Genomic DNA, 12,029 nt, shown 5'->3' on the forward strand with positions numbered 1-12,029 from the left:
GGGGGGGGGGGGGGGGGGGGGGACATTGTGGTGAAGAATTGGAGAATAATGAAGATCTTTTATTCATTGAACTCCAGATGGAATTGATGACGACGTGAGACTGTGGATTTCATGTGATTATTAAGGAAATCCGACGGTTTACGATGAAGTTTAAGAGATAGTTGTTGCAGAAAATTGAATTTTCGAACTCTACTGATTTTTATTGAGCCCTGACTTGGCTTATTTTGGTTTCTGTATTTTCTTCAAGTTTTTTTATGGAAGTTGTATTTTTCTAGAAATTTGTCTTCCTGATTTCCAGGAAAAACCAAAGAAAAATTTTCCTCGGCACCGTTTGTTTTACAAAAATAATTACAGTGGAGGATTCGTATAAGATACGAGCGCTCGAGGCCTCCCGAATGTTTATATTCCGTGGGCTTCTTATAAGATACCTATGGCCCCGGTCATTTTTCAACGGAAAGAGAGTAGTTATAGGGTCGAACGGTATTAAGGGTCAAACGGGAGGGACGAACGAAGTGATCATGAGGGTCTAATGACCTTAAGGGGGGTCACACCACTTTTTTCAAGTAATGGAAATATACATCGATTTTTTTTCCCTTTTCCCATCGAAAAATCGTAATTTTTCATCTGTGATTATTCTCGAGTCTACCAACGATCCCCCGACATCAGCTGCCATTCTATCACGCGGGGTTATGTTTAGAGAGAAAAGGGAACGCGGGCGATACAAATTCAAAACATGAGTCAAAACATTGAGTCAGACTCAATTCGGTGAAGGACCTGATAGGGATAACCACGTCGAAATAAAAATCTTTTTTTTTCTACTCTCCCCGGCAAACCCCGGGTAACACTAAGTACTGATGAGGGGTTGATACTTTGAAGTGCCTGACTACACGTTGAATTTTTAATAACACTTCATAAGTTGTAATTTTTAAAAAATTGCTTTCAGAAGGAAAGCTGAGGCTCGGAGGTCCTGTAGATCTACATAAGCATCGATGTAAATAACTGTAATGTCTGAAAGTGGTTGAATTTATTTATAGAAACTAAGTTCCGACTTAATGTACGTTGAAATACTTCATGTTTCCTATTTAAACTTCAATATTTACCTATAAAAAAATCTGCAAAGTATGAGCCGGCTGTAGTAATACATGACCCGGGAGTCATTACTGAAATGCTTCCGTAATTAACAAAAATGTATAAAATGATTTTTTTAAAGGTAATGGCATTACTAGGACTCTCTTGGAGACTGAGAGAAATGACTTTTTCCAAATGTGAATGATCCTTGAAATTTTTTCATAATTAACAAAATAAAAATTGAAACTCAATTATCAATTCGAATTGAGTGCCATAAGAGTGGATACTAACAGAAACTAGGTTTATTTCGATTCGTCAAAATATTGACAACTATTTTTTTCAATGCGAAAAGTTTCTACTTACAAAAAAAATGAGGAAATTCTTTTCCCGAAAATGAAGAAAAAATATTTTCGCACAATAAATGACTCTTAATCTTTATTAATAATTCTTCCATGCAATATTAATCACTGAACAGTAATTAGGGGAAAGCATTCTCGTATGGGGAAAAGAAAAAAAATGGCAGGAAAGCAGAACACATCGTCAGTCAATTAGAGAATTAGGGGTGGACGTGATAAAATTGATAATGATCGAGTGAGGAAGTTGTTTACCGAGCAACAGTTTTATTTCGTCATTTCCTACTTCTCTAATTCACTCACGATAGATTGATGATATTTTCTCCCCCACGCGGAGAAAAAATGCGAGATTTTTTCTCCATATGTCCAGACAAAAATATATACAGTGAAAGTGTCTCAATCTCCAAGTGCCGAGTGCCAAAAAATTGTAAAATTAATTGTCTAACTGACCACGAGAGATTGCTAGTCAACGAAAGCTGTTCAAAATAATTCAATTTGAAAGGAATAATCTAGAATTGATATTGAAAAGCCCAACGATTTGGTGAGAATTCGACGGCTTTTCTTAGAATTCCTCTGCATCGCACAGAAAGTTTGAAATTTTATTCCTCCTTTTATAACAAAATATTTCGCTGTTACGGTCATAAGATCAACGGGTGCAAAGGATCCCTAGTTCCAAAGATTCTTCATTTTCATTTCAAGCGAAAATTTCCTAATGGCAAAACTTTTAATCCTCGAAATAAGCATTCTTGCTTTATGGTCAATGAGATTATAACGTTTCGGAATTCTTGCACCCCTTCCGGGAATTTCAAACTCCACTCGCAGTCCATTCTTATTTAAATTGTTACACTGACAAAGAAATGTGGGGTATTCCATGGCAAATGAGTCAACGGCTGACCCTCACTCAGTTGAAAAGAAAAATAAAATTGGCTAAATAAATCATTCATGTTACAAATGATTTTTCTCATCAAATTATAAGTGTTATCGCGTACTGTTCCGGTCTCAAAAACAATAATCAAAGAAAATGCTCACAGATAATGGAGGACTTGTGACTGCAGTGGTAACAGTCGAATTTTGATCGGACAACATCGCACGCTTCGGCTAGTAGTGGGGTTGCACCAGTGAGATGAATGTTTGTGTGTGTTATACGTGTCCATATGCTTCCAGCACTGAATTATCGTCACTGACTTTACCGACCTCGATCAGCTGTTGTGCGGTGTTGTCGCGTTGCTCGACTCGTAATGGCGGTCAAATTTTTTTTAGAGGAATTCGAAAATCAATCGAAGATATCACGCCTATGTGGCCCGGTCCCCTACTTGTTCTCGCCGGCGATAGATTCTCCATAGTCTAAAGTAAATGGCTTGTGGTTTTTTTTCAATATCTTGAGTGTCTAACCCACGCAACATCTCGATCAAAGTTCACACGGTCACGTTTCTTCCCTAAGCGTAATGTTACAAGAAGTGATCTTCAGAAATTAATTTCTCACTAGGACGCCCCGATGGAAGGATTAAGATTATTACCAACGTGTGGCTCAAATATGAACCTGGCATATGAGACGATATCAAAATTAAGGTGAATAATGTGGCTTTCGGCTAAACATCCTTAAATAAAGGTGACTTGATGTTGTGTTCGAATGTGTCTGATGTCATATTTTCCAGGGAAATTTTACATGGGGAAAATTCTCCGGGGATTTTTCACGGGGATAAAAAATCCAGTGACCTGCACTGCTCGCTCCCCTGTGCCATTCTACTTTGTTCAGCCCTCCCCTACTATAATGTAAACCAGTTAATTACCGAAATTTCATTGATGCTCCAACTGACATTAGCTGCCGGATTGCTGGGTGGCACAGTGCAGTTGGCTTTGACAGTTTCACCAATCGCGTATCTCTGCTTCTCAACGAGTATCTCGGGTATGCCCTCGGGTAAACCTGTGAAAATATATACGGTATACACACCATCTTCACGTGAAAATGTCCCATGTGAAAAGGGTGGGGAAAACTACTTTCGCATATGTATACATGCCCGTTTCCCGTGGGTGCATTTGCGTTGGTTTTATGTAGGCATATGTACAGTGGAGGGTGAGGGGGAGAGCGAGAGAGGGGGAGGGGAGAGAGTATGCACGCTGCTCGAATCACGCGAGTAACTGAGCGTCTCTCAGGACATAGACCCTCAGGTACAATAACATATACTCAGTTACACGTATGACGTATTTGCCGTTATTTTTCACTCCTTCGACAAATCACCGGCTCTTCCCACAGTCACGGGTCATTAACCGAAAATCGCTCATTTTTGCGGAGTCACGCCGGGGCGGAATGAAGACCAACTTGTTTTTTGTTGTCATTAATGAGCGATCGTCGGGGTCATGATGATCACTTATCAGGCGGATGCTCCATGCAAAAAAGGAATTTTTTCGGGGGAGTGAGTGACCGAATGATCGGGATGTGGTACGCGGAGAGCAGACAGCGGCATAATCGAAATTTTAAATTACAGTTAAATTTCGAATGAGTCGATTGTCAATACTACTCAGCAATTTTTTTATTTTTAAAAATAACCATCAATTTAAATATTCAAATTCGGAATTATTTTATCTGTCAATAATTGAGAAATTCAATTACCAATTATTATATTAATTTTCAAATTTCAATTAGGATCAATAAATCTTATTTACTATAAGGCGCAACTTCTCATGATGTTACTAAAAGTAATGATTGATGCCGATCTATGACGGAGAGAAATAAAAGTTTCCGGGTGCCAGTACCAGTCAACAGATTTTTTATTAACAAAATAGATGTAAATTTCACGTGAATTTAGTGTTGTTAAAAATTCCAAGTTTTTGTAACAAAATTTTTCTTCAATTGTTCGCCAATAACAGAAATAGAACAATAGAAATGAGGACAGGATGACTCATGATCCTTTAGCCCCTCACGTACGGGCTCGGTATGTCATACCGACCCATGCAAAAACGCACGGCTCTTTTCAAAATTAAATATTTCCGAAACTATGGCTGATGATACAATCGGATTAATACCATTGGGAAGGTGAATACTGTAGCTTCAATTATATATTTTATTTATAATTTTTCATTCATCAGAAAATGTGGGATGCGAAGAGTATTGAGCGTGTGGTAGACTTGGTATCAGAAAGGCCCCGTACGTGAGGGGTTAAAGAACCCTAGCATAATTTTCATCCAAAATTTCTCCCCGCGTACCCTCAAAAATAATACTCACCGACAACATGCATGTATCCAGACGTAAGCAACGTATGAAAATCAGGAAGATCCGTGCTGACCTCGCACCTGTACCTGCCCTCCAAATCCGGCGTCACATCATTGAGCACCACTCTGTGAGCATCGCTCAGGACAGTCTGTCACCAAAAATAGAAATAACATCCATTGAATAATCGAATCAACTTCCCCCTCCCCCTCTCCCTCTCCCCTCACCCTCCCACAAAGTGGATTCTCCTGAAAATCCAAATCTGCGGACAGTCCGAGGGCCGCCCGGTGCGGAGGACGGGGGATTCCGGAGTTAATTCGGCGGCTAGACTGCTAACCGCAGGATCGACCGAGTCGCGCATAGGTACCCACTCTAGAGCCCTATTTATCGTGAATCGATATCTCCACATTCCCTGACCCTCCCCCCCGTTCCCCTCCGCCATTCCCTCACGCTCTTATTCAGTATCAGAACAATCCTACCGGCAGCAACTATTAATTATATATGTTGCTAGTGGCAGGAATATAAATCATCTACAATCAATTTGGTTAGTTCACATCGAGAGGGACAGAACGTGGGGGGGAGGGAGAGGGAGCGAGAGAGAGCGAGATGATTCAGTTTGTGTACGTGATACATCCACCCCACGTGTGCATGTGCACAAATTTGGCCTTTCCGTTTGTACTAAACGGAGGGGATGAGGTGTCACAGCCAAAAACAGAAAGAGGGGGTCGCAANGGTATCAGAAAGGCCCCGTACGTGAGGGGTTAAAGAACCCTAGCATAATTTTCATCCAAAATTTCTCCCCGCGTACCCTCAAAAATAATACTCACCGACAACATGCATGTATCCAGACGTAAGCAACGTATGAAAATCAGGAAGATCCGTGCTGACCTCGCACCTGTACCTGCCCTCCAAATCCGGCGTCACATCATTGAGCACCACTCTGTGAGCATCGCTCAGGACAGTCTGTCACCAAAAATAGAAATAACATCCATTGAATAATCGAATCAACTTCCCCCTCCCCCTCTCCCTCTCCCCTCACCCTCCCACAAAGTGGATTCTCCTGAAAATCCAAATCTGCGGACAGTCCGAGGGCCGCCCGGTGCGGAGGACGGGGGATTCCGGAGTTAATTCGGCGGCTAGACTGCTAACCGCAGGATCGACCGAGTCGCGCATAGGTACCCACTCTAGAGCCCTATTTATCGTGAATCGATATCTCCACATTCCCTGACCCTCCCCCCCGTTCCCCTCCGCCATTCCCTCACGCTCTTATTCAGTATCAGAACAATCCTACCGGCAGCAACTATTAATTATATATGTTGCTAGTGGCAGGAATATAAATCATCTACAATCAATTTGGTTAGTTCACATCGAGAGGGACAGAACGTGGGGGGGAGGGAGAGGGAGCGAGAGAGAGCGAGATGATTCAGTTTGTGTACGTGATACATCCACCCCACGTGTGCATGTGCACAAATTTGGCCTTTCCGTTTGTACTAAACGGAGGGGATGAGGTGTCACAGCCAAAAACAGAAAGAGGGGGTCGCAACGGGGCAGCGGGAAGGGGGGAGGGTTGGCGGGAGGGTGGGAGGGAGGGCTAGTAACTTGATTCACGTGTGTTGGTGGTTGACCGAGTCGCGGCGTGCCGAGAATTGTCGAAAATGTTTCTCGGTGCCGCTCGGCGCCACAGCTCCAACTATACCCCCAATTCCCCATATTACTCTTTAGTTTTGTGTGCAACCCGGTGCCCTCTCCTGCACTCCCCCCCTCGTTCTCTGGGGCTCGTGTTCGCCTGACAATTTCGCATTTTACCCGTCACCGCGATATATTTCATCCCCCCGACGCCACGCCGCCCGCGCGATAAACGAGCACGGTATGCGCGATCACATAAATTTCAGTGTTTTTTTTTGTCTTTTTTCTGTTCATTGTTCATTTTTTTAATCAATTTTTTCGGCCGCTTTTGGCGGTCTTTTTTCACTGCTTTTTCGCGATTTCTGCAATGCTCTACCGCACCCTATTTTAATGTAGCGGTTATGGGCGAATGACACTGGTGATATGCAATGACACGGAATTTATAACAAGAGCTGGAGTATCGGCTCTTCCGGCTTCCACAACGAATTAGCTTTTTGAAAGTCAACTGCTACACAGCGAATTTCGGTTTTTTAAAATAAAGAATCGAGAATATATTTTTAATATTTTAAAGATAATTTTTTAGCTATTTAGCATGAATAGGAGAAAAATTTAATAGAAAATCCTAGCGAATTGGCTAGAGAACTCAATTGGATTTCTTTCGAAATAAGTTTTTTAAATGGAATTCGGTGTAAAATTTACAATTTTCGGACAAATTCCCCTCACACCCAGAACAATCTGTATTTAAATTAATGAATTTTACTTGAATCTAATAACCGATCGATAGAAATTCCAGTGTTTTTTTTGTTTTTCTGTTCATTCTTCATTTGTCAAATCAATTCCTTCGGTGGTTTAGCCATTCTCTTTTCAATATTTTTATTTCTCGATTTCTACAATCCTCTACCTCCCCCTATTTTAATAACGCGGTTATGGGCGAACGACACTGGTGATATGCAACGACACGGAATTTATAACAAAAAGCCGGAGTATGGCTCGTTCGTCACTTCCGGTTTTCACAAACTCATTTCTGTATTTCACTGTCTCTGTCGTTTCTCTCTGTAGTCCAATAATGTCATTTGAAAATCCATTGTGGTGCTACTGTCGGTGGGGTTGGCGGGGGGTGGGGGTAGGGGGTGGATTGAATGGATGTATATGTGGGGTTTGTCGCTGGCTTTGAGCGGCGTTTGGGGAGCTGCGAAGGTGTGAGTGCATTCAATGGCAACCAATACTGAAACGTGGAATCCAGTTTGATAATGGTTTTCGGGGGGAAACTACGGTTCTGGTCCTCTGGTGGAGCGGGAACTGAAAGGGGGGCGGTGGGGGGTACTAGCCAAATAAGTAGACAAGGCGAACCGGATACGCGATTGGATTCCAATCACATTGACATCGTTACTTTGTTGTCAGTCATTTGTTTGTTGGACTCATCGCTCTACCGAAGCCCCCGGAAATTTGATATTCGGAGGACTTTTTTCGCTTTTTTTAGAGAGACGATTCAGGGTGAAACCTGTGTACACTGGAGTTTTCGAGCACGGTGGCATGACTGCGATTTGAGAGGGAAAATAATATCCAGAATTTCGCGGGGAACAAAAAAGCGTTATTGGACTGGATTTTTCACCTGAAAGGGCGAGAAGTTTTGGAATAAGAGTGGGAGAATGGAAAATAAAAAATGGGAAGTTAATTCCCCTTGGACATTAATTGCGGGGGTGGTGGGGTGGGAGGCGTCAGATAAATTCGGTGCAAAATGAATCAGAGGAAGGGGGAGCTGATTATTCGGGCTCGGGTAATTTTATCTCGTATTACGTAATTTCGGGGGAATTTGTTTATTTTGTCGCGATGGGGAGGTGGAGGTCAAATTCGTATAACTGACTGTTTATGTACTCCTGTGGATTTTATTTTTGAGCGGTGATGTGGTGGAATGGGGTGATTAAATTTTTTTTTTCGGCGAATTTGTACAGCGAGAGAAGTGACGCATTCCAGTCAAATAAAGCTCTTTATTGGGAGTTGTCAGGGATTCAGGTCAACAGTATTTTTGTTGGGAATTAATCATCACGCATGAAAGAATTTCCATTGATTTTTCTATTAGTGTTGGGGCGATTTTATTGAAATGGGAAGTATAAATTATTCTATAGAACAAGTCAATAGAATTCGATTCTCGTATCGGCAGGTGAGAACCCCAAAAATAAGCCTGAAGTGCTTGGATATCTTCGAGTTTGAATAAAAGCTTCATTCCGAGCTATCTGAATAAGCCCATAAATTTTCTTCCTCCGAATAAAATGAAGGAAATGAGCGCCTCTTCAGAAGCTCATTTTTGCAGAACAGCGTAAAACCTTAAAAAAGTCATCTCTCTTCAAGTGAAATTGAGGAGAGCATCAGCCCCGATAATCTGAAGGTTGTGAATTGAAATCCCACCCATGTCATCACTCATTCCCCCTGACATCTCCATCCTTGAAAAATTATTTCACGCGACGCGCTGTCATGAGATGTATGTAGACGGATAATCAACGCATCCGACGACGGATAAGAGAATACTCACATTTATCTTGTGTGAAAAATTCCCAAAAACTGATATTGGCGGCCCTTCCTTGGGTATATATCTGTAGAACTCGGAGCCGCTCTTGTACCATTTAACGGCGTAGAGTATATCATTCTGTAGGTCGTATCGGCAGGTGAGGTTGACGGTTGAGCCGATGGCGACGGCCTCGGGAATATTGTGAGACACATTCTCCAGTCCATTGACGCCTGCAATGAAAATTTCAATCAAATTTTTAACGGAATAGCTTGAAAAATCGTTTTGAAACTCCTGAAAATTAAACAATCTATTTACCAGAATTTTTTGGTTTTTTACTCATTTTCAGGAAAAAATGGAACGGAAATTTACACTTCTCTTTGATTTTGCCACGAAATTCTGAATTTTCACTGACAAGATTTCCTGAAATTTCAGTGGAATTGGAACACGATAAAAATTTCCGGAATTGGGCGCGGAAAATTCACACCAAAATTTTTAACAGTGTGATACAGTTTTGAAAATTGGTTTACCGACATCCCCATGACATCCTTAATCAGTCGCATCCAGTGGATCGGATTTGTTGTGAATGCTAGACAAATTGATGTTTATCATAGAATTTAATCGAATATTTATGATTCATTCGCGGCCTACTCCAAATCCTGTTTCGGATTTATCTCGGACAGAAATATTCACGGGATTGTGGGTTTGATCCACGAGTATACATTAGCCACCGGCATAACCATAGCAAAATTATTCATTCACCCCGAATAAAGGATTTAATAAATATTCTCTCGATCTGGATAAAGTAATTTTATAATTAAAACACATGATTAATTGGAATTGAATGAATAATTATGTTATTAATTCACGCGAGTGAATTATATATACAACTCAATCGATTTTGTGAATCCACAGGGTCTTACTCGCGGTTTTGCGTTATTTTTGAATCGGCGAGAACCGATTCAATACCGAGATTCACCATTTTAAAACTTGTTATATTCATAGCGAAAATTATCAACTTAATTTTGCAATAAAGTCTCCGGGTTTCTGTAATAATTTCTTTTGGTGAGCTACTGCTTTCAAAACTTCTCTCACTTCCAATGAAATTCCAAGGAATTTCGTAATTAAAAATTCAAGAATTCGTGGAAAACCCAATGAGAACTAATTTCAGTTCGATCATTCCATGAAAATGAATGGAAATCAGAAACGTTCTGTTAAATGTATTCTTGAATATCCAATTAATTGAAAATTCAGAGTAAATCGGGATTGAATATCAATTTTTTCATTAAAGATTCAAGTAAATTACGGACTTCTCATGTTCCAGCTGCTAAAATTTCATTTAGTTTTCTGTGAAATTGGAAATTTCACGATTTTTTCCGCCAAATCCAATTCAAAATCACTCTCCTGAAAATTGCTGGTCAACTATCCCTGAAATTCCAATTTTTCTCCAACAGTGCAATCTCTTGGTTCTCTCGATTCAATCTCCCTTCTGTCGCACTGTTAGGAAAAAATAGAAATTTTATGAAATCGACATTTAGAGAATAAATGCTGGAAAAGTCTAGAATAGTCTGAAATATTGTCGAAGCACCAGCAGGGTGCATCAGTGATGAAGGCTCTTGTAGATGAGCTCTCAAATCAATCGAGAAGTGTTTAAATTTAAAAAAAAATTCCACAATTTTTCGGGGGTTTTCGAATGGTTTGCGACATGCTAGAAAGAATGATCAAGGCTTGGAAAAATGGAGAGCTTTCCGGACGACTGCGCAATTCACCAGAAGATTCTGTACAGCTCTGGATCTTTCTACAATTTTCTAGAACTTCCAATAGTTTTCACGAATAACGAAATGTCAATTCTGGTATAGCCAGATATACGAGTCATGTGTAATAGAATTGAAAATTCAATATGTCATTATTTTAATATACGATCATTGCTTCGATTTAAAACCTATATTTCCTCCCATGAGAACGTATTAATCATGGACATAAATGATTGGCAATTACAGTTAACTGTGACGACGACTTCACTTGTTACTTCAAGTTACGACTAGACCTTTGACAGTCTAACAACTCCCCATAAACTTCGCCTCTCATTATCTCTTCAATAAGCAACTTCCTATTTGATTTAAAAGGCTCATTCGCAATAACACAGTAGAAAATACGCGGAGCGTAACCGTCACAACATTAGTGATGCGAATTTTATGGGGGATATTAGTAGCAAAAAATAAATTTCGACAATGAAACAATAAGAAAAAAATTTGGCTGGATTGTTGGTCTCTCGCTTCGCTCGCTCCAATTGCGTTTTTCTACTTTTGCTCAGTCGAAAAAATACTTGTACTTGTACTTGTACTTGTACTTGTTCATGTAAGAACTCAAAAATGTTTTTCTATCTCTTCTGAAAACCGAATTTCGTCAAAAATTCAAAAATCCAAATAATTCCCTTCTTGTAAGTAATAAAATTGAACAGAAATTGAATGCAATTTTTCGAAGCCTTTTAAATGTTGATAACAACATAAAACATAAAAACCTAAAAAAAATTGAAATGTTGCAGTTCCGATTTCGAGCATTTCTATTTACAAAAATGCATAAGAAAGCCCATTCTATCCGTTAATAAAATTCACTTATCTCAATAAACTAATCAATTGGAAGTACTGAACTCAAGTCCTAAAAGTACTTGAAAAACATCTGCAAAAGATGTGTGAAATTTATACATTCGTGTTTCCAGTTTGTCTCGCGGCATCGCTAAAAAATAATATCGTCACGACAATAAAAAAAACCAACCACCACTCCCCCCACTCCAAGACTCCCCCTCATCAATCCTCCTCACCACTCACCTCTCATTCCTCATAAACTCCAGAATCTTCCCCAAACAATTTGCCCCGGAGGACCCCCACCAGTAAATTCAACAACAGCCACCCAGATAGACATTACTAGACTGATTTCGCAAGTTTGACGCGTTATTAGAACCTCGCAGTCTAAGTGTAATTAGAGGAGCGAGAGGAGAGAAAGGTTAATTAGGCAGGCGCGATAGTGTTTCCCCAAACTTTACTCTGTGTATATAATAGTACGTATACATACGAAAATGGCACTCACCAGTCCCCCCCCTCCCCCCTCCCCGTGCCCCGCGCCCTCTCGCAATTTGGATTTCGAGTCTTAGCTCGAACTATGGCAACTTCGCCACTCTAACGTATACACAATCTCAAACTTCATTCTCTAATCTGTCCATATAACTAATTAGAATTACTCCATGACTCGACAGGGGCGCGGGGAGGGGGAG

General features: G+C 40.5%; 1 protein-coding gene across 1 annotated transcript in view; it reads right to left on the reverse strand.

Moving 5' to 3' along the window:
- Window positions 1-12,029, reverse strand: part of LOC107039536 — a 51,725-nt gene that overhangs the window by 5,144 nt on the left and 34,552 nt on the right. The window contains exons 2-4 of the mRNA XM_015259188.2: window positions 8,786-8,991; window positions 5,457-5,592; window positions 3,212-3,345 (exon numbers count right to left, since the gene is read on the reverse strand). Of these exons, the coding sequence (XP_015114674.1) occupies window positions 3,212-3,345; window positions 5,457-5,592; window positions 8,786-8,991 (476 nt within the window). The remainder of the gene's footprint in view (window positions 1-3,211; window positions 3,346-5,456; window positions 5,593-8,785; window positions 8,992-12,029) is intronic.

The sequence above is a fragment of the Diachasma alloeum genome, unplaced genomic scaffold (genome assembly GCF_001412515.2).
Source record: "Diachasma alloeum isolate Michigan unplaced genomic scaffold, Dall2.0 Dall_scaffold_00301, whole genome shotgun sequence".
NCBI classification, from domain to species: domain Eukaryota; kingdom Metazoa; phylum Arthropoda; class Insecta; order Hymenoptera; family Braconidae; genus Diachasma; species Diachasma alloeum.